Here is a 22,845-nt window from a genome sequence, read left to right as displayed (position 1 = left end):
GCTTTTATTGGTCGGGCTGTCTGACGTCACCAACTCGACCTTTGAAGTAGCCAATCAACGGTAAGGCGGTCTTGCCACGCCTTCGCGACCCCGCCAGGAAGGGGCGGGGCTAGATGTCAAATGCAGCCAATGGATGGCCCAGGAGACTCGGCTTCGCAGGAGCGGCGGCGCGAACTCTCCCGCAGTTCCTGACTCTGGAGTGCTGCGTCCATGGAACAGACGGAGGGCGCGAGGTGAGCCGGGCTTGCAGTCTACCCTCCGGGCGCATTCCCTAGCGTTCCCGGTATTGCCGCCTCCTTGACAGGACCAGAAGCGGCTGAGGCGCCGCTCGCGAGCTCGCGGACGTACCGCGGCGCTCTCCTCATGTTGGGCCCGGCGAAGCTGAAAAGGGTCCTCGAGACGCAGGCATGAAAACCCAGCAGAAAGATCTCCTTTCCTTTCTTTTTTTTTTTTTTTTTTTTTTTTTTTTTCTTTATACGTGAGGACTTGGAGAGTGAGACTTAAAGGCTTACTCTAGTTTTGCAGTCAATAGGATTTTTAGATTTTTTTTTACATTGCGGTGCTTCTGTATATTTGCTATCTTGCTCAAAAGTGGCATCAAAGTCAGGGTAGCACATCTTGGAAGGCCAGCACAGTTACTTTCAGTGACAGATTTGTAAACGCAGATTTGCTGTCTGTGTTTAAATACTGACTTCCCCACACTCAAAGTACCAGAAGTAGACCTATTACAGAATAAACTAATTTTTAGACAGTTTGCGTTTTTATTTGAGATCGTCTGCAGTTAGGGGTTATAGACAAGTGAACTTTTTTGTTTCGGCTTTTTTGAGGGCTTTGAACTCAGGATCCTCCTACCTCAGACACCTGAGTTGATTAAACAATTCCCTGGGACCAAAACAAGTGAGATTCTTTGCAAGGTAGAATGGAGAGAAAAGAAGCATGTTTGTTACTTTATTTCCTCAGGGTTTTTGGAAGTCTAGTATGTGTCATATCCTATGGGAAATACTCACAAAATATTTTCCCCAGGAATGTATCTATATTCCATTATGCTTTAATGGAACTTTTCATGGCCAGAAAACTGTTCTTAACCACCATACAATGACTCAACCATAGAGGAATTAGCGATAGTAGATTGGAACCTAGTTATTAGTGGTCTTTCTTTAAACGTCCTGTGATGGACAGTGGGCACCACTGAACATTTAAGCCTAATGATTATTTGACTGGTTTTGTAATTACAAAAATAACTGATGGGAACCAAGCTCAGTGGCCTACGCTGGGTAGAAACAGGATCGGGAATTCATAGTTATTTTTTATTACATAGAGAGTTTGAGGCCACCCTGGGCTGCATTGGACCCTGTGGCAAAATTAAAGAACAGAAAACCAAAACTGGTGGAAGCAAGAGGCAAAACAGTGATTAAACACTGAAGGCCAGTGCAGAAAGAAACACAGCTCAGTGCGGAAGTGCAAGTAGTATTATCATTCGGGATTTGAATTTGAGGCCAGTCTGGGCTACATTGAGGGAGGAGCCTTTGTCTCATGCATGAATTTGGAGGACTTTCAGAGCAGTGTGGAAGCTTGGATTTGGATTCAGATTTCAAAAGCAATTGTGAAAATAGTATCACCACATTTTAACTTTTTACAAATGGTGTAAAAAGAAAAATGTTGCTTCAGCTATTCAAGGATGAAGATCTCATTGTTGTAAAAGCTTATTGTAGCTTGAGGTACAGTAAGTCTCCTTCATGTAGATGCACGTGTAATTAGCTTTTCTTTTTGTTGTTGTTATGGTAGTGGTGGTTGTTTTTTTCTTCGAGACCGGGTTTCTCTGTGTAGCCTTGGCTGGCCTGGCCTGGCTTTGTAGTCCGTGCCGGCCTCACAGAGATCTGCCTGCCTCTGCCTCCCCAGCTGCTGGGATTACAGACATGCACCACCGTGCCCGGCTGATAATTAGATTTTTCAGCATCAGATAGTTTTAAATATATACTAACAGCTGTTTAAAGATTGTAGAACATTCCTGTCTGCAAGAATGAGTGTGTTTGTACGATGAGTGGATGGATTAGGCTAACTAGGAACAGATGACTCGCTTACCACAGTTAAAACCAGAGTGGAAATCCATTATCGGCTTCGTCTAAATACTTACTTTGTGTTTTGTCACTGATTTTCTTTTAGTACAGAGCTTGCTAAGGCCATCAGGCCTATCGATGGGAGGTCAGTCCATCAGATTTGTTCCGGCCAGGTGGTACTCAGCTTGAGCACTGCTGTGAAGGAGTTGATAGAAAATAGTGTGGACGCTGGTGCTACTAGTATTGGTAAGTTTGGAAAAGTTTAAAGCCACAACAAAAGCAACAAGTCATTATTTATTTAAGAGGCATTACTGAATTATCAGAAAACCATCAAATCCTGCTGTGCCAATTCCTGTTATTTGAAGTTAGCGCTTAGTTGTTGTGTAAGGGACTTCCTGGAACGTCCACTCAGCACTGACAGGGAACTTGTGACAGACCAAAGTAACAAGTGACCCACATTCCAGCTTGGTGAATTAATGCGTTTGTATTGATGTTATGTACAGAAATATGGGTGAGAGGTTATTTACAGAATCAAAAATGATTCGAAAACACCTATCCCAGCTTTAGTGATGATCCCTGAAGGCAGCATCTCTGAACTCTTGTAGTTGCATCTTTCCCAGACTGGTGACATTTATTTGGAGTTTCATGAGACCCCTTGCTCCTAAAGGGAAACTTTCAAATCAGGGAAAACTGTTATGCAACCATTTTGTGCCTAATATTTAGCTACAGAATAATAATTGAATTACATTGTGTATAGGCATTGTTAAGAATTATATATGGAATGCCTTGTTTAGTATGCAGACTATTATGATTTGGGGGATACTCTCTCTGTCATTAGATGGGGAAACTGAGGTACCAGGAATTTGTTTTTGAGGCTGTAAAGCTTGGAAATATGATCTAGGAACAGTGATTGCTGAGCCTGACTTTATGTTTTTGGTTGTGAGCCTAGTCTTGGTGAGCCATCCCTTTCTCCTGAGCCTGTTCCTCTTAATGGCTGTGTTAAAAAGTATTCCTTTCGAGATAATAACAATAACAATGATAACCAACTGTTTAATCTCAGTTTACAAATAATTCAGAAGGACTTAAAAAATAAAACATGCAGGGCTAGGGTTGTGGCTCTCTTAAAGAGTGCTTTCCTAGCATTTACAGTATCCTGGGCTAGATCTTCAGTGACACACACACCCCTCAGAATGACAACGGTATCTTTAAAGTGTAGACATGATTGCTAAGTTTGCATTCCGTGTCACAAATATTGTCAGCAGAAAAGCTTTTAGCACGGGTTAATCATTAAGAAATAAGTATGTTGAATTTTTCAGATGTAAGGCTTAAAGACTATGGGGTGGACCTCATTGAAGTTTCAGACAATGGATGTGGGGTAGAAGAAGAGAACTTTGACGGTCTAGGTAAGATCAATGCTCCTAATCATAAAGTAATTGTTTGTGTTTGTCTCAGTAACCCTGAGTAACACTGTCTGAGACCACATAGTGTGCCGGATGGTGTGCATGTCTGTTGCTCTATCAGGTAAGACATTTCGGTTTTCTTTCTTCTCTCTTTCAGCTCTGAAACATCACACTTCTAAGATTCAGGAGTTTGCCGACCTCACTCAGGTTGAAACTTTTGGCTTTCGAGGGGAAGCTCTGAGCTCGCTGTGTGCACTGAGGTGATGCATTGTTCTCATCGACTTGATGCACTGTGTAAAGCTCTGCAGATTTAGAAGCATGATTAGAATCGTTTTCACTTTACTTTTGAAACTCTTTTGTTGTTGCTGTTGTTATTGTTGTTGTTATTTTTCAAGACAGGGTTCCTCTGGTAGCCTTGGCTGTCCTGGACTTGCTTTGTAGACCAGGCTGGCCTTGAGTTCAGAGATCCGCCTGCCTCTGCCTCCTGAGTGCTGGGATTACAGGTGTGCACCACTGCGCCCGGCCCTCTCTTGAAACATCTTGATACCTAACTTCTGAATGCTCTTTTATCTGACTGCCAATCTAAGAAATATTTCTGAAATGTGAGAACTAAAGTAATGAGATTAAAGCAAAAAAGAAAAAATACTGTAAAAAAGTCATTGCCTGTCTTAAAACATTTATTAATCTTTCAGTATTACACAGGCTAGGGCTGTGGCTTAGCAGCAGAATGCGTGCCTACAATACACAATGCCTGGGGCCAACTAGTAGCTCTTCAAAGACAAACAAAAATAAAATAATGTATAGGTGATACATTATGAGTAACATTAGTTTTAGTTTTTTAGTTTTAATGAAAAGATTTAATGAAAGCCCTATTTAATAACAGTCACCTGTAGATTTTTATAATTCTATATTTGACTTATATCTTTGAATTCTTTGTAAAAGTTTTGCAAGTAACAAATCTGAGAAATTCAAATTTAAGCTGTTTTGATGACTCCTTACTTAGTGAATACCTTAATTGTCTGAGAAGAATATCATCTTTTCAAGGACATTCTGAGAAAAAGGGAAGCTGGAAAAGGTTTTCTGTATCTACCCCTGTGAGTTCCTTAGGTTTCTCCACAGGTGCTAGGGATTGAACTGTGGGTTCAAAGCCAGTGCCAGGTAGGTGCTCTGCTTCTAAGCTACATCCCAGCAGCCCCTGTGCAGCTCTCAGTGGACCTGCTGTCCCTGGTGCTCTCTTACAGTGATGTCACTATCTCTACCTGCCACGCATCTGCAAACATTGGGACTCGACTGGTCCTAGACCACAATGGGAAGATCGTCCAGAAAACCCCCTACCCCCGACCCAAAGGCACCACAGTCAGCGTGCAGCACTTATTTTATACACTGCCCGTGCGCCACAAAGAATTTCAAAGGAATATTAAAAAGGTATTGGTAAATTCACAATCCAGTCCTCTAAAGTTTTGCTAATGTAGTATGTGAGTAAAAAATGTCTGGAAGATGTTTATCAGTTTGTTTTCTTACTTTAATTTAAAAATGTTAAGAAAAAAAAATTTTTTTTGAGACTTGTCTAATTATGTATGGTCTGGTCTTGTCAACTCCTACCTTCATCTCCTAAGTGAGGGAACTACAGGTGTGTGCCACCATGCCCAGCTGCAGTGGGTTTTTGTTTTTCTATAATTAAGATCATGATGTATACATTGTTTCATAACTGACTTTTCACACATTGTAATTATCTTTTTTGTTCAGTTTGTACTATCTTAACTTTTCATCATTCTTTCATGATATAGACATGCATAGTTTAATTAGCTCCTTGCTGATGGTTGCTCACATTTGCTTGTAAGAGGTTTTTTGTTCGTTTGCTGGTAGGTGTCTCTATCTTTTATGTGTGTGGATGTTTTGCCTGCATGCATGCCTGGTGCCGTGTGAGGTCAGAGAAAGCATTGGTTCTCCTGGGACCGGAGTTACAAAAGGTTATGAGAGCCCATGGGGGCCTAAACAAATGCCGTTAACCTCTAAGCCAACTGTTCAGCCCTGGCTCTAAGTTTTTAAAGTTATCGTTTTAGCAAACAGTATTTTTTTTTTTTTTGTCTTCATTTTTAATGAACTTCTTTTCTAGTTTGAGACAAGATCTCATCCTATAGCACATACTGGCCTCAAACTCAAACTGAGTCCTCGTGACTCAGCTTCCTAAATGCCAGGATTACTGGTGTGGGTTACTGTCTTAGTTAGGCTTCCTATTGCTGTGATAAAAACACTGTGATCAAAAGCAGCTTGGGAAAGAAAAGGTTTATTTCAGCCTACATGTCCTGATCACAGTCCATCATGAAGGGAAGCCAGCCCAGGAACTCAAGACAGAAACCTAAAAGAAACTAAAGCAAAGACCATGGAGGAATACTACTTACTTGCTTGTTCCCCAAAGCTCAGTCAGCCTGCTTTTTTTCTTTTCTTTTTTTTTTTTTTTTTTTTTGAGGCAATTTTTCTCTGTGTAGTTTGAGCTGTCCTGGACTTGCTCTGTAGACCAGGCTGTCCCCAAACTCACAAAGGTCAACCTGCTTTCTTACACTATCCAGAGCTACCTACCCAGAGGTAGCACCACCCCCAGGGAGATGGGACCTCACACATCTATCATTAATCAAGAAAATGTCCCCACAGGCCAGTTTTTGGGGGCATTTTCTCGTTGAGGTAACCTCTTCCCAAAAGACTCTAGCCTGTGTCAAGTTGACAGAAACGTTACAGAACAAGTCAGTAAGTATGGTAGCTACCATGCCCAGCTAGTGAATATTTTTTTTAATTTGTCTTGTATATTTATGCTAGTCTTTATATAAGGATAAAATTTCTTATAAAAAACAAATATGGGAGGCAGGATGGTGGCACTTGTCTATAATCCCGGATTCAAGAGGTGTGGGCAGAAAAAATTCAAATTGGAGGGCCATCTTGAATTACATATGGAGATCATGTCTTAAAAAAAACAGGAATAAGTTTCTAAAGGAAACATTCTAAACTCAAAGGACGTGCACTTGTTCTAGTCTCCGAGAGAAGGTTCTGCTTTGTTGTCCGGGCTGGCCTGGACCTCGTGACCTTGTGACTTGATCCTCCTGAATGTCTAGGTTTGTAGGCATGCCCTACACTTGGCTTAGAAATGTACTTTGTGTTCATGTGGGGGTTCCTGTGTATGTGCAGTGGAGGCCAGAGGTCAACATCTTTTGTCCTCTATCATGTCAACCTTATTTTTGGAGTAAAAATCTTTCTAACCCCGGAGGTTACAAGTTTTACTAGAAAGCCTAGCCAGTCTCAGAGAGCCTCCAGTTTCCGCCTTGCCACTCAACGGTTTCACACGAGGCTGGGCATTGAACTCAGGTACGCATGCTTGCCTAGCAAGCATTTTACATGCTGAGTTAGCTTCCCAGCCCCTAGAATGTGCTTCTTGGTGATGGAGCACCTGCTGAAAATGAGAGGACAGTGACGAAAGCCAAAGCCGAGTTTCGTTTCATAGCATATATGGGGGTGATTCTGCACAGATCCTTGTGTTGATGATTCTTGCCCTTACTTTGTTTTCAAGGCTGTGTAGAACCTTGAGTAGGATGTTGTAAGCTTAGTCATGCAATTCCTGTAAGATCAAATAATCCTGAGTCTTGTGTTTCTCAAACAGGAGTATGCCAAAATGGTCCAGGTCTTACAGGCATACTGTATCATTTCAGCAGGCGTCCGTGTAAGTTGCACTAATCAGCTCGGACAAGGAAAACGGCAGCCTGTGGTATGCACAAATGGAAGCTCTGGCATGAAGGAAAATATTGCCTCTGTGTTTGGCCAGAAGCAGGTAGGGGCTGGCCAGCTACTGGAAAACTTTTATTTTGATTTTTAGATTTATTGTTTAATTATTTGTATGTGGGGGGAGGGGTATTCACATGTGAGTGCTGGCGCCTGCAGAGGCCAGAGATTTTGATTCCTCCTGGAGCTGGAGTTACAGGGGATTGTGAGCCACCTGACATGAGTGCTGAGAACTGAACTGGGGTCCGCTGGAAGAGTACTATGTGCTCTTAACCCCTGAGCCATCTCTTGAGCACCCTGAGAAACGGTTTTTGTGGGGGTTTTGTTTGTTTGTTTTTGCTGTAGTGATTGTAGCAGGTTTTATTGTCCTTCACACAGACTAAAACTCGAAAAGAGATATTTAAGTACCCTATAGCTAATGTCTGGGAGCTGAAGACTTTTAAGATTTTATTCTTAGGGAATTAAATACTGTATCTTTTAATATTCCATCTCTCTTTCTGAAAAACATGTCATAAAATAGGTGCTCAGGTAATCCGTATTTATAGTAAACAGACTGAAGTCACAGTACTACATAGTAGTTGTCAAGATTCTTTAATATATATGTATGTATGTATGTATGTATGTATGTATGTATGTATGTATGTATTGTGCTCTTAATGAGGCATAGCTTGACCTGAAAAGAAAACATTTTATCTCCCTGAAATGTGGTACCTTCCTTTCATCTTAGGAAATAACAATTATGCTTGGTCTTTCAGTTGCAAAGCCTCATTCCTTTTGTTCAGCTGCCCCCTAGTGACTCTGTTTGTGAAGACTATGGCTTGAGCTATTCCAAGACTCAGCACAATCTTTTCCAGTGAGTACACTGTGTGCTGCCAGGAATACTACAATCACTTTTCATGAGGGTGTTGTTTATTTGTGTGTGTTTGTTTGAATAGTGATTTTAAGGTGTAAAGGGATTGTATACTGCTAAGAAAGAATGCATAAAAAAAAGAATCTGGCCTAACTTAATTCAAACAGTAGCCTGGGTACATTTAGGAGGGTTTCCTGTTGAATTAGTCTTACTTTAGTTAGAATAATTTTTTTTTAATTATTCTATGTATAATGTTTGACCTTTGGGATCTACTGAAGTTGTCCAGCTCCGTTATTGTGTTTTAGTGTATGAAATATAGACACTTCCATGAGGAGGACTGGACCTGGGAAAATCTGTATTATTTATTTTTACACTTGTTTTTTGGCTTCTCATAAAATTCTAAAAAATGTTGTTCTAGTTTGCTTTCTATTGCTGTAGTAAACACCCTAACCAAAAGCAGCACGGGGATTTCACTTATAGCTTTCAGTTATCAGGGGAAGCCAAGGAGCTAAAGTGGAGGCCACAGATGAGCCCTGCTTACTGGCTCACTTCCCATGACTTGGTCAGTTCACTTAGACAACCCAGGCCCACCTGCCTGGGGTGACACCACCCAGAGTGGGCTGAGCCCTCCCATATCAGTCACTAATGAAGGAACTGTCCTACAGACACGCCCACAGCCCAGTCTGATGGAAGCAGTTTCTCAACTTAGAATCCCTCTTCCCAAGTGATTCTAGTTTGTGTCAGGTTGAGTAAAAACTAGCCAGCAAAGGTGGACATACCAATAGATAAAGGTGTTTTGCTTTTGGACACAGTGCTAGGGTGGGACTTGTGCAGAGCAAGAGACTCAGCAACACCCTAAGTGCCAACATAGGCGTTAATGTTTGGGAGCAGGAATATTTCATTATATTTTAAATTGTATGCTTGTCAAGAATGAATCCTCTCTCTCTCTCTCTCTCTCTCTCTCTCTCTCTCTCTCTCTCCCCCCCTCTCTTTCCCTCTCTCTCTCTCTCTCTGTGTGTATGTGTATGTGAAAACTTATATAAAGGAAGCTAAGAGCAGATTTTACATATGTATATGTGTAGGTTCGTGCATGTGGAGGCCAAAAAGCCAATTTCAGGTGTCATTGTTCAGGCACCATCCACCTTGTTTTGAGATAGAACCTCTCAGAGGCCTGGAATTTATCAAGTAGGCTCAGCTGGCTGGCTGGTAAGCCCCAGATGTCTGTCTGTCTCCACTTCTCCAGCACTGGGATTTTAAGTGTGTACCACGATGCTTGGATTTTTTTAAACATGGATTCTGGGGATCTAATCAGGTCTGAGTGCTTACACAATAAACACTTTAACAACTGAGCTTTTCTCCTTGCCCTGAGAAGGACTTTTACAAGGAAAGGGATGTGTGACTGATATGTGGTTTGCCCTGATGAAGGAGTCACCGGCTCTTCTGTTCTGACTTGATTGTAAGGATGTGCTCTGTAATAAGCTAGGTACCGTGGCACACACTTATAATCCTAGCACTCAGGAGGCTGAGGCAAGAGGATCATGCGATCATAAACTACATGGTGAGACTCTGCCTCAGAAGGGGAAAACGTGTCATGTGCTGCTATCATCTTTTTCATACTGTCGTTCCTGTGTTCCTCTTGACAGCATTTCGGGCTTCATTTCACACTGCACACATGGTGCTGGAAGGAGCTCGACGGACAGACAGTTTTTCTTCGTCAATCGGCGTCCTTGTGACCCCGCAAAGGTATTTTTCACTGTTTACTTGCTTGCTGTTTTGAGACAGAGGCTGATGTAGCCCTGTTTGGCCTCAGACTTTCCTATGTAGCCAGGACTGGCCTTGAGCATTTGATCCTCCTCTACCTCCACCTTCTGAGTGCTGGGCTTACAGGTTTGGACCACCAGGCCTGGTTTATGTGGAGCTAGTAATTGAACCAGAGCTTCACATATGCAAGGCAAACATTCTACTGACTGAGCTATCCCTCCAGCCCTCATGACCATCTGATACAGGCATGGAACTTGGAACTGACTCAGAAACATGCCTTTAAAATTATCTTATTTGGGGACTGGAGAAATGACTCAGTGGTTAAGAGCAGCCTGTGTTTAATTCCCAGCAACTACATGGCGGCTCAAAACTGTCTCAGAGGAAATGTTGCCCTCTTCTGGCCTCTTCAGACAGTAGGCACTATGTGATATATAGACATACATGCAGGCAAAACATCCATACACGCAAAAATTAGTACTGAATCTTTTAAAATTCTTTTATGCATTTAAGTAAGTCTACAGTTTCAGTTTCATGTGTGTAGACAAGTGCTTATTTAATATAGTTATTATCATAGAAACTATCATTACTGGACAAAAGTAAACATTCCAAAACATTTATCCAAACTTTTTATTGCACACTGACCACATGCATTTGTTTGTGTGTTTTCTCTTCCTTTTGTCAATTTTACAGGAAAATAAGGGCAGAACCTATGACCCAAAGTCCTTGTGAGGCTTTAATGGCTTGGTTCTGACTTGTGCATCCTCAGGAACAGTGACATCAGAGATACTTTGTTTCCAGCGACACTGTAAAATTCGGCTGCGTCCTGAGTGTGACCCAGTTTATACATTTGAAAATTAGTGTGATTATCCCTGTCATTTAATAACTGCATTGTAATATCATACAACTGTGAACCTAAGTACATTTGAACATGCTTTATGAACATGAACTGCACCTACATTCTCTCTGTCCATCCTCCCTCAATCTCTGCAGTACTGGGATTATAAGAGTCTATCATCATACCTGGCAGAATTGTCTTGAAGAACATCTTTTGACTGGAAAGAGTTGGTGTTAGGAGTCTTATTTATCTAGTCACTGTACCTAATAAGCCCTTTAGCAGGGTGTGTTTGTTCTTGCCTGGAATTTAGAACTAAGAAGGCTAAGTTAAGAAGATCAAGAGTTTGAGGCCAGCCTGGGCTACCTAGCAAGCCCCTGAAACAAATCCTTTTGAAGAATATAAGGAAACTTCCAATAATATATATATTTGTTCTTTTGATTGTAGAATACCTTCACAAGTGTGTATATGTATATATGTGTGTATATTTTTAAGACATCAAATTGTAGAGGTTTTTGTTGTTTTCTCAGTGCTGAATATTCTACATGTGCTGTATCACTGAGCTATATCCCCACCCCTCTTTTTCCTTTTTTTTTCTCCCATGAAACTAGACAAGGTCTCACTAAACTACCTTGGTTGACATTGAGTTCACTCTGTAGCCCAAGCTGACCTTGAACTTTCCACCTTCCTGCCTCTGCCTCTTGAGTACCTGGAACTGTGGGCCTCTATGTTAGGGCCTAGCTAAAATCTATACTGAGGAAAGTGTAGCTTATTGCATACCATTCATACGTCAATAACACTGTGGAGAGCTGGGATCTAGCCCAGCTGACAGACAGAGTGTTTGCCTAGCATGCATAACGCCCTGGGCTCCATCGCTAGCACCTCATTAAACTAGAAGTGGTGCTGTATGACTATGAGCCCAGCATCAAGGTGGAGGCAGGAGGACCACAAGTCCAAGGTCGTCCTTAGGTGGGCTACACGAAACCCTGTGTAGAAAGAAATGCTAGAAAGCTGTGTAGGTTTAATAAAGCTTCACGGAAATAGATCCCTGGGTGACAGGTTAGAATAGCATGTTGTTAGTGCATGGACAGAGCACGTATTCTTTTCTTATCTGTTTCTCGTAGGTCTCTAAACTTACTAATGAGGTTTATCACATGTATAATCGGCATCAGTATCCATTTGTTGTTCTTAACATCTCTGTTGATTCAGGTAAGTCCCATTGAAGTTCCAATGAAAAAATCTGGCCTATTCCTAAAAGAGTAAAAATGAAACTGTAAGGCTCTGATATGGCTGACTAGAAAACAACTGGTAATCTTGTAATTTTCCTTTGTATACTGACCATCTTATATTCTGTTGAAACACTGTTCATTGTATTACTAGGAAATGTAACTTTAAACTTGAACAGATGGAGAAAATATGCCTACAGGTTCTCCTTGATTTTGAAAATAATTTAATTTCATATGCATTTTTTTTCCTTTTGATTGTTAAATTCTGACCTATTTAGATCCACATTTTCAAGACATTTTGACATATGTGTATGTCTTTCTTGAAACAGACATGCTCATATAGACATGTGCCAATATGTACTCACACTAATTAACATTTGTGGAAAGAAATAACTTTTTGTCTTTATTTGTAGATGTAAACATTTTATTTTTGTGTCATTAAAAATTACTTTAAAAAAATAACATCATTTGGGGCCCTGGAGAAATGGCTCGGTGGATAAGAGCTCTTCTTGCTCTTGCAGAGCACTGAGGTTGGGTCCAGCCCTGACATCAGGCCCTGCTCACTGCGGGTAACTCCAGCACGCTCTTCTGCCTGCATCTGTTTGCACGTGCCTGTGTGCCCACAGAGGCCAGCTGTGTCAGGTCCTGAGGGAGCTGGAGTTACATGTGGTTGGGAGCCACCTGGGATCTAGGGATCAAATGCTGGTCCTCGGGAAGACTAGTAGGTGTTCTTAACCTCCAGGACATCTCTTCAGCTGGAGTCTCTCTTGATTTTGCTGCTGCACTTCATATTCCAGGATAGCTGTCCCATAATCCTCAGCTACATAGGTTCAAGATCAGCCTGGGCTACGTGAGACACTGTCTAAAAATGATATTTAATGATATAATAATACATTTTTTAAAATAAAGATAAAATTATTATTTCCTAACTTATTTAAAAAGGTAACTTTAAGGACTGATAAGACAGCTCAGTAGGTAAAATGCTTGGTCGGCAAGTGTGAGGACCACAGTTCAGATCCCGTGCACACGTGTAAAAAGCTGGGTTCAGCTGCACATGCCTGTAATCCCAGTGCTAGAAGGGAGCAGTAGGAGGTTATTTAGGGCATGTCACCCAACCAGTCAAGCCAGACGGTGAGCTCCAGCTTCTGTGAGATTCCCAATCCTGAAAATAAGGTGGAGAAGCAACTGAGGAAGACACTGGATGTCAACCTCTGGCCTCCACACACACACAGAGACGACACAAATTATATATATATATCTTCAAAAAAATACTTTGGTAATTTATGAATACTAGTCTGGACACCAGTCTGACTTGGCTGGTTTTAATTAATAGTATAAATGAGTGAAAGTTTGTGGTTAAAATTGTATTGCTAAAGGTGAGCTTAAGCATGTGCTTTGTCTTTGCCTTAGAACATGTTGATATCAACGTGACTCCAGATAAAAGGCAAATTTTACTGCAGGAAGAGAAGCTTTTGCTGGCAGTTTTAAAGACCTCCTTGATCGGAATGTTTGACAGTGATGCACACAAGCTTAGTGTCAACCAGCAGCCACTGTTGGATGTTGAAGGTAAGAAAAATACAGTCATGTGACCTTCTGAAAGTTTAAGCTGTTGTGATGCTTCCTTTTTTTTTTTTCCCTCAGTACTTCTTAACATGAAGTAGAATCTTACTGATAAAGAGAAAACGTCACAGTAGAAAGTATATTTATTAGAGGCTACACATGGTGGCACACAGCTTTAATCCCAGCACTCAGGAGGCAGAGACAGGTGGATCTCTGTGGGTTCAAGGCCAGCCTGGTCTACAGAGCAAGTTCCAGGCCAACCAGAGTTCTTTTTAACAACAACAAAAAAAAGAAAAGTGAAGTACAATATCTATTCAAAAAGAGATGTCTTTTTAAAATAGGATTCAAGGTAGAAGTTGAGGAGTGCCACTCGATCGTTAACTGGAGGTTGTTCTGACCTCTACGCTCAAAAAGCATGTGTATGTGTACTTCACACGTGTGCACACACACACACTATCACAAGCTTTTTTTAAAAGGCTTATGAAGGCCAGGTGTGGTGACACATGCCTGCAATCCCAGCATTTGTGAGACTGAGACAGGAAGTTCTCCCACAGTTGAGGGCAAGCCTGGTCTACATAGTGAGGTCCATCCTAGCTGTGGGTCCATAGTGAGAGAAACAGACTGAGAGACTTGGAGTCATTCAGTCTACTGTCTTCTAATTATTTTTTAGGATCCATCAAAGTCATATGTAACTTTTCAGTCATTCATTCATTCTCATGACTGTCCAGTATTCCACTCCGGTCAACTATCACAGTTTTTGTGTATGTATATGTGGGTATTCAGGTTGCCTCCAGTGTAGGGCTATAGAAAAGAGCTGTCACTCACACCCTCAGACATGTTCCAGAACGAATCAGTATTTCCTGGTTTGTTTATTTGGTTAAGATTTTTAAAATGTGAGTGTGTGTGCCTGCTGTGTGCATCTGCCACGTATATGCAATATTCAGAGAGTCCAGAAGAGTCTTCGGAGCTGGAGTTATAGATAGTTGTGAGCTGCCTTCACAAGTGCTGGGAATGGACTTCAAATCCTCTGGAAAAGCAGAAAGTGCTTGTAACTGCTGAGCTATCCCTCCAGCCCTGGTTTTGTCTCTTTGAGAGGGTCTTTCTATGCTCCACATCAGCTGTCCTGAAACTCTCTGTCTTCTTCTGTCAGCCTCCTGAGTGCCGGGATCATAGGCATGCAGCCTCATGCTCTGATTTCTGATGGAGGAGCTTGGTCACAGATGTGCATACGTTTAGGTTCCATTTATAGCCCATTTAAGATGGGATCTGGCCAGGGTTGCTATGTTTTATTTGCAGTTTGGCTTCTTCTTTTGTAAAATGCCTATTCACATAAAAATAATCCTCTTGTTTCCCTTCAATACACTCCTGATTCTCTTCTGTGCCTTTCTGCTTAGGTAACTTAGTAAAGATGCATGCATCAGAAATGGAAAAGCCTGTGTCAGGAAAGCAAGATAACTCTCCTTTAGTGAAGATCACAGCAGATGAGAAAAGGGTAGCATCCATTTCCAGGCTGAGAGAGGCCTTTTCTCTTCATGCTCCCACAGAGATCAAGTCTTGGAGCCCAGAGTCTCCTGAACTGAAAAAGAATTATCCAAGTCAAAAAAGGGGCGTGATGTCTTCTCATCCTGCAGATCTCATCTCTTACAAAGGCCTGCATGTCTCCCAGGACAATTTGGTGAGTCCCAGGGAAAGCCCTGGTGAGTGTGTGAACAGAATGAAAACAGAAAAAGACTCAGGGCTCAGCAGCACCTCAGCCGGCTCTGACGAAGGGGTCAGCACTTCAGAAGTGGCCAGTGGCTTTAGCAGTGACTCTACAGAGAGCTCTCTGGGGGACAGGTCTTCACAGGAAAACACAGACTGTGCTGAGCAGCTACTTGAAGTACATGGCCGTCTTCCAGGTACACGACATCATTTGAAGCAAGAAGACAGCAGATATAAATGTAAAGCTTTGCCTCCACCACCTCATCTCTCACCCTCAAACGCTAAGCGTTTCAAGACGGAAGAAAGGCCTTCAAATACTGACCTTCCTCGCAAGTTGCTTGACACTCACAGCACCTCAGCAGCTCAGGTTGATGTCGCTGTGAAAATTGATAAGAAAATAGTACTCCTTGACTTCTCCATGAGTTCCTTAGCTAAACGTATGAAGCAGTTGCGGCACCTACAGCAGCAGAATGAGAGGGAACAGACTTACAGGAAATTTAGGGCCAAGATTTGCCCTGGAGAAAACCAAGCAGCAGAAGATGAGCTTAGAAAAGAGATCAGGTACTGTTTGTTCTTACCGGTGTTTTGGTCAGGCTTGTGATTGGTTAGTCTGACTGAACCGAGGCAGACTTTGTAGAGATTCAGTGTTGGCCTTCTGCGTTATCTTGATGTCTTCATTCCTTGCACTGTGTAGACGGTGTCTTCGGCACCACAATCCATCCTATGGCTTGAGATTCCTGTGGAGGCAGCCCTACTCAGGGTCTTCCCAATATCACAAGCCCCCAGTTAGACTTACCCTCTCCCCACTTCTTCATTGCTCCCTTTCTCTAATTCTGATGTTGAATTTGGGCTTGATTTTTAACCCCACAGATTGGTCATTTGCTTCTTAATCTCTTTTTGGCAAAGATGTTTCTATTCACTAACTTCTTGCCTTTCACATATTTAGTGTCAGTTTTCCTGGTTTTGTTTTTCTTTTGTTTTTGAGACAGGGTCTCATATAACCCAGGCAGACCTGAAACTCACTGTGTAGCTGAAGATGGCCTTGAATTCTTCATCCTCTTACCTTTGCCTCCCAATTGCTGGGATTGCAAGTATGCTTTGCAAGTTTTCTGCAGTGTGTGTGTGTATGTGAGTCTTTTAAGCAGCATTTCCTCATGTACCCTAGAGTGACTTTGTTTTGTTCTTTTTTGTTTTATTTTCTGAGACAGGGTTTCTCTGTGTAGCCCTGGCTGTCCTGGACTCACTTTGTAGATCAGGCTGGCCTAGAACTCAACAGGCATCTGCCTGCCTCTGCTTCTCTGAGTGTTGCCCAAATCCATGACTTTGAATTCATGATTGTCTTGTGTTAATCTCCTCAGTGCTGGGATTACAGATGTGTGCCACCATGCCTGGCTGTTGTAGAAAGAGACCTACCAAAGATTCTGTTAACCCAGATCACTAAACTAGTACCAGTTTTCTCCTCCAGGTTGTCATCCTGGGAACCAGAGCAGATTGACATAGTTCCCTGGGGCATCTTACTAGTCACCTGTGCAGATCAAGTGTTGGTTCCACATCACTATCTTTGCTGTACATTACCCTGGTGGCTAGACCATACAAGCATTTCTCCTGGATTGTGTTGCTGCCTTATATGTGTTATGAGATTAGAAACAATTGAGTATCCATCAGGAGAGAATTTATTAGATGAACTATGGTGCATGTATTTGAATTCCAGTACAGTCATGAAGAACAGAGTACCAGCTCCTGAGAGTTTGAAGCAGGAAGACCAGGAGGTTGAGGTCAGGATGAGTAACAGAATGAGACTCTGTCTCAAAAAAGAAAGAAAGAAAGAGAGAGAGAGAGAGAGAGAGAGAAAGAAAAGGAAGGAAGGAAAGAAAGGAAGAGTAGTAGTAAATCTAAAGTTGGGTGTTGGTGTCATGCCCCTATAATTTCAGCTACTTGGACAGACTGAAAATAGGGGCCATTCAAAAGCCCAGACAACATATTAAGAACCATCTTTAAAAAAAAAAAAAAAATTGTAGATCTGTATGTGTACATCTCAAAAAGAATCTAAGTGATGAAAGTAGAGCAGAATAAAAGTGCTTAGTTCTATTTTTTTTTTAACTTAAATTCATGTGTGAGCAAAGATTTAGAAGTACATATGCCAAATTATTGATAGTAGTCATGAAGGCCATCTCTGGGAACCAGAGCTGACTGAGATATTTCCCCAGGGCGTCTTGTTAGTCTTCTATGCAGATCAAGTGACTATATGGATAATTGAGGTTATGTGTAGAAAGTACAATGGTTACCTTTTCTACTTTACACTTTTGTATACTTTTTTAATTAAAGTGCTGTGTTTTACAATCAGAAATAATCTTCAAAGGTGCCTTATAACTAATGTTTGTATTGCAGCAAGTCGATGTTTGCAGAGATGGAGATCTTGGGTCAGTTTAACCTGGGATTTATAGTAACCAAACTGAAGGAGGACCTCTTCCTGGTGGACCAGCATGCTGCAGACGAGAAGTACAACTTTGAGATGCTGCAGCAGCACACTGTGCTCCAGGCGCAGAGGCTCATCACGTGAGCTCACACAAGCTTCAGAATTTCCAGTGCTGTTTCTCACATCTTCCCACTATTCACTGGGATGAATAGCTTATACCAATATCTGTATGCTTATATGTATACAAGCGGGGGTTTTGCCAAAGATATCTGTGCAACACATTTTTATACTTTTACATATTAATAATCATAGCTCCCATTTATTGAGTGCCGTAACATGGTAAACTGTGTTCAAGCAATTTCTTTTTTTAATCCAAGCAAACATACAGGGTAATTATGTTGCCACCGCCATCTCACAGTGGTAAAATTGCACACATTCAGAAATGTTAATCAGCTTGCCTGATGTGTTCTTTCGGTATCAGGCCCTTTTGGCTGTTTGAAACGATGCTCACTGGATGGCCGGAGAGGCCATCTTCTTGGCGGAGGGTAACTGAGTATATTAGGCCTGGTGTACAGTGGTGCCAACCTTCACAGACTTGTCTACCACAGTCTACTGTGTGGCCCAGGCTGGCCTCAAACTCACAGACACCTGCCTGCCTCTGCCTCCCAGTGCGGGGGGTAAAGGTTTGTGCACCGTGTCTGGTCCATAAGGGTCTTTAAAAGGGATATTCTATAAACCAACCTCAACAGTGCTATTTTGCTTTCATTTCTGCTCTGTCAGTAAATGTTTGCCTTAGTTTATAGTCCGAGTCTTCTGTTTTTCAGGCCCCAGACTCTGAACTTAACTGCTGTCAATGAAGCTGTGCTATTAGAAAATCTGGAAATATTCAGAAAGAATGGCTTCGATTTTGTCATTGATGAGGATGGTGAGTTTAACAATTAGGACTGTGGGGTCCTATGTTTTAGAAACTCAGAAGCTTGGCTTGCCCTTTCTTTGGTGCAGATGTTTGTTATAAGTAGCCATGGATTAAAGTGCTCTTTTCCAGTAATGGATTTTCCTTAATTTTTTTTTCTTTTAGCTCCAGTCACTGAAAGGGCTAAATTGATTTCCTTGCCAACTAGTAAAAACTGGACTTTTGGGCCCCAAGATATAGATGAACTGATTTTTATGCTAAGTGACAGCCCTGGGGTCATGTGCCGGCCCTCCAGAGTCAGGCAGATGTTTGCTTCCCGAGCCTGTCGGAAGTCTGTAAGTAAAATGAGTTCCACCGCTGGGGCCTAGGGGCTGGAGGGAGTTCAGGTTGGCTCTTGGTTTGGTTGATGCTGTTAAGCACCTTCGTGATGCTGTGAGATAGATAGAGCTGCATTGTCTGTTGGCATAGCATGACAGGTCTGCATCGTCTTTGACCTCTAACCTTGCTGTTCGTTCCCCGCAGATGTAAGCAGCGTTTTAGCTCAGAGTTTTTTGAGTCTAGCAGTTAGCTTTGTACCTCCTTCATCCATGGGCCTTACGGGTAATGCCACCCTGCACTGAGAAAGATTTCCTGCCTCCAGGGCAAGACGACACCATCAGAACTCCAGTAGAGCCATTTAGTCACGGGTGTCCCACAGGAGCTGTTTGCGATCACCGATGCTGTGTCCTGTGTACCTCATGTTTGTATGGCCAATGGTAAAGATGGGGCTGGGTATTAACCCAATGTCCAAATAAAGTAAGCAACTCCATCACCTGGCCACATTCCTGAGTTCTCCAGCAATTCCTTGAGCCCATGTAGTATACCTGTCCTGTTCCAAGTATGGTGGGGGAGAGAAATAGACACAAACAAATAATGACGCCTTAAGCGACAGTAGTATGGAATTTAAAACAGCGTGTGACCACAGAAAAATGTGAACAAGGTGCTCCCTTGACTGGTAAGCTAGCACCTCCATGGGTAAACATGTTCCTGATAGAAAAAAATAGTATAGTAAACACGGAAACCAGAGGCTGCCTCTGCCTGAAGAGTGAGAGCAAAGCAGCACCCAGGGGGCACACCATTGTCTTACTGTTTATAGTGCGAGTGAGTGCTGAGTTCAAGAGGGGTGGCAGCTCTGGGAAGCAAACAGGGTTCAGTGCTGTGTTGTAGGCTTGCCTTCAGAAAAGAGTTGCTTGTGGACCACTGGTGGGGGTTAGTTGTAGAGCACTTGTGTGCTTGCCCACAGAGACAGACAGACAGACAGACAGACAGACAGACAGAGAGCAAGGGTGCCCAGGATCTGGTTGGGTTTGATTTCTAGTCACACATCCTTGGTTAATAGAAACCATTTTATCTTGTAGTGGAAGTGTCAGAGCAAGGTGGTCTGTGTGGACAGTCAGGCCGGGCGCTTCACCCATCTGATGATCTGTGGTGTGGAGCCAGACATTGTATTTCCACATGACACATACTCCAGTCTGTGCTTGCCTTTCTAGGCCCTTTTCCTCCTCTGCTCCAGCCACAGTCAAGGGGCTGCAGTCACTGTCTCCTGTCACCTCAGGCCCTTTTCTTCCTTCTGTTCCCTACTTGGACCCGCTATCACTGCTCTTCACATGCCTGGCTCCCTCCTGTCTGCAGTCACCCCATATGAGACATTTGTTAACTTGCTTATTGTCTTTCTGCCTCTAGTGTGACAGAGCCCTGCCTTGTCCCTAGGTCTAGGTCTCTGCTGACATCTGGTGGACACTTCATGTGCTATAATAGGAAGAAAGATGGCAACAGAGGAGTTTAGGCCTGTCTGCATGCCCATCTCTACCTGTTCTTAGAGTCTCAGCATGTTGGGGTGTGCTATAGCATCTGTTTCCCACATGCATGTCACAAAGCTCTTCATGTTTTGGGAAGAGAAAGAAACGTACTATTTCACTGGAGTAGGCAGAGAATTTGAGCAGGAGCCTAAAGGAGGGAACACTTGCAAAAAGATACGGGGGAAGCAAGACCCAAGCTCAGGGAAGCTAGCTCTCTGGTTCCAAGGCTCGCTTTGTGCATGTGCATGTGAGGATAGTGTGCCAGTGTGGGGGAGGATGGTTGCAGACCGGGATGTTATCCTTAGTTACTGTTCTAGGGCTGTGAAGAGATGCCTTGAGCAAGGCAACTTATAAGAGGAAGCATTTAACTGGGGCTTGTTTACACTTTCAGAGGGTGAGTGCACAATCATCATGGCGGGGAGCATGTTGGCAGGCAGGCAGGCGTGGCACTGCAGCAGTAGCTAAAAGCTTACACCCTGATCTGTAGGCTGCAGAGAGAGGGCAGAGTGGGAGGGAGAGGGGAGAGAGGGCCTCGTGTGGGGAAAACTCAAAGCCCACCTCCAGTGGCATTCCTCCTCCAACAGGGCCACACCTCCTAATCCTTCCCAAACAGTCCACCAACGGGGAACCAACCTCAAAGCATGCGAGCTCGTGGGGGCCATCCTCATTCAAACTACCGCAGGTGCGCCGGCACATTAGGCAAGGACTCGGGCTTTTACTGGGGTAAAGGAAGAGCTGGCCTGGGAGTCCCAGGCCAGCCAGGGTTACATACAGTGAGGCCCTATCTTCAAGAAGGGGAAAAATAGGGACTGGGATGGCAGTTCAGCATGTAAAGTGTGCATCCAGGGGCTCACTATCTAGTCAGTCTAGCCAAAATAACAAAATGCAGGTTCAAGGAGAGAATCCTGTCCCAAAAACTAAGACAGCGAGAGACATCAGTGTCAGTCTCTAGCCTCCATGCGCTTAGGCATGAACATACACACACCCCAAAATAAAATAAACTTAAGTAATGAAAGTCCTTGCTGCCTGCTGGGTGGAGGGTGGCACTCTAGACTCCTCTAGTTGCCAGGGTGAGAGGAGAGAAGGGGTGCTGTGCCCCCACAGCCTGAGCCATGGAGCAGGACAGACAGAGCGCTGAGCTGTCGGAAGGCGGGGCTTCTGGGGATGTTCTTCAGGAAATGTTTTTTATCTGTGGTCTTGTCTGGTTTCATCTTAGCATGCTCCTGAAGATGCTTTAACAAAGGCCAAACTCTCCACTGTTGTCTCGTACTCAGGTGATGATTGGAACCGCTCTCAATACTGGCGAGATGAAGAAGCTTGTCGCTCACATGGGTGAGATGGACCACCCCTGGAACTGTCCCCATGGACGGCCAACCATGAGGCACATTGCAAATCTGGATGTCCTCTCTCAGGACTGATACTTACTGTTTGTGGGATAGAGGATTGCAAATTGTTCTGTTTTGGAAAGACGGGGTTATAAGTAACCTGTTTATCATGCTCAAAAATTAACATGCTGCTTCCGTGCACCGGATCCACTTAAAAACAATGTTAAGCCAGGCATAGTGACATGTGCCTGTAGCCCAGCTGCTTGGGAGACCCCGGTGGGAGGCTCACTTGAGCCCAGGTGTTTTAAGATCATCCTGAGCTATGTTAATAAGACTCCATTTAAAAAAAAAAAAAAATTAAGCCTTTTCACTATTTTGTCTGCAGTTATTACTCTGCAATTTGAGTGTGTGTGTATCTGTCTCTCTGTCTGTCTTAGAAAAACAAGAGGCAGAGGCAGGTGGATCTCTGAGTTCAAGGCCAGCCTGGTCTGCAAAGCAAGTTCCAGAACAGCCAGGGCTACACAGTGAAACCCTGTTTGGGAAAAAAAAAAAAAAAAGAGAAGACCACTTTGGAAGTTAGCCAGTCTTCCTTCTGGCTGGGGGTTTTTTAGTCTGCAACTTTTCAACCCTCAATGAGAGTTGAATTCGTATTTGTTTACTTCTTTTTTTTTTTTTTTTTTTCTATCCCCCACCCCTGTGTTTTGAGATGTGCTCATGTAATTCAGGCTTGCCTTGAACTTGCTTTGTGGCCAAGGTTGGCCTAGATCTGATCTTGCTTCCACCCCCCAAGCGCTGGGACTGCAGGTGTGGGCCACACGCCCAAGTTAAAAGCAATGGTCTTTTGAAATTAGCAGTTCTCAATCCTAACTCATATTAAATTAAAAAAGCAAAGGGATTCCTTACCTGATTGAAAAGAAAATAATGACTAGAATGAATAGGACTGGGGAGGGATGAGACAGAGTCTCATGGAGCCCTAGCTAACTTAGGGCTTCTGTATAGAGCAGGCCAGCCTTGAACTCAGAGATTCTCCTGCCTCTGCCTCCCGAATTCTGGGATTAAAGACATGTACCACCACACCTGGCCTGACGTCATTAAATAAATGTTCCTCAGTGCTATTCTAGGTAGGGGCAGAGGCAGGAGAGAAGGAGAAAAATGGATTTTGCTGTAGCTCAGTGCTGTATTTTGGTTTCCTCAGGAT

At 43.0% G+C, this 22,845-nt stretch overlaps 1 protein-coding gene across 3 annotated transcripts; it reads left to right on the top strand.

The window, feature by feature from the left end:
• The first annotated feature begins 152 nt into the window (after window positions 1-152).
• On the top strand, window positions 153-22,288 carry Pms2 (PMS1 homolog 2, mismatch repair system component). 3 transcript variants are annotated; one of them, XM_055598637.1, is made up of 15 exons: window positions 153-233; window positions 2,164-2,303; window positions 3,374-3,460; window positions 3,615-3,717; window positions 4,699-4,882; window positions 7,107-7,274; window positions 7,981-8,078; window positions 9,719-9,818; window positions 11,793-11,877; window positions 13,305-13,460; window positions 14,849-15,716; window positions 17,544-17,711; window positions 18,396-18,496; window positions 18,650-18,819; window positions 21,597-22,288. In XM_055598637.1, exons 1-15 carry the CDS (start codon window positions 211-213, stop codon window positions 21,738-21,740), a joined length of 2,595 nt encoding a protein of 864 aa, XP_055454612.1. In that variant the 5' UTR covers window positions 153-210; the 3' UTR covers window positions 21,741-22,288. The 3 variants fall into 3 exon arrangements, with proteins under 3 accessions (XP_055454612.1, XP_055454613.1, XP_055454614.1); XM_055598638.1 differs by lacking the exon at window positions 21,597-22,288 and adding an exon at window positions 20,907-20,935; XM_055598639.1 differs by lacking the exons at window positions 153-233; window positions 2,164-2,303; window positions 3,374-3,460; window positions 4,699-4,882 and having other exon boundaries at window positions 3,650-3,717; window positions 21,597-22,287.
• Window positions 22,289-22,845: the final 557 nt, after the last annotated feature.

This window comes from Psammomys obesus, unplaced genomic scaffold (genome assembly GCF_907164565.1).
Source record: "Psammomys obesus unplaced genomic scaffold, mPsaObe1.curated_primary_1811, whole genome shotgun sequence".
Classification (NCBI taxonomy): Eukaryota; Metazoa; Chordata; class Mammalia; order Rodentia; family Muridae; genus Psammomys; species Psammomys obesus.
This window is presented reverse-complemented; position numbering and strand designations above follow the sequence as displayed.

Bases quoted from the DNA above. Each gene is read 5' to 3' on its own strand.
- Pms2 (XM_055598637.1), top strand. From the start codon at position 211: ATGGAACAGACGGAGGGCGCGAG. The intron at 4,883-7,106 runs GTATTGGTAAAT...TTTCTCAAACAG, and splicing joins TTCAAAGGAATATTAAAAAG to GAGTATGCCAAAATGGTCCA. The intron at 9,819-11,792 runs GTATTTTTCACT...TGTTTCTCGTAG, and splicing joins GTCCTTGTGACCCCGCAAAG to GTCTCTAAACTTACTAATGA.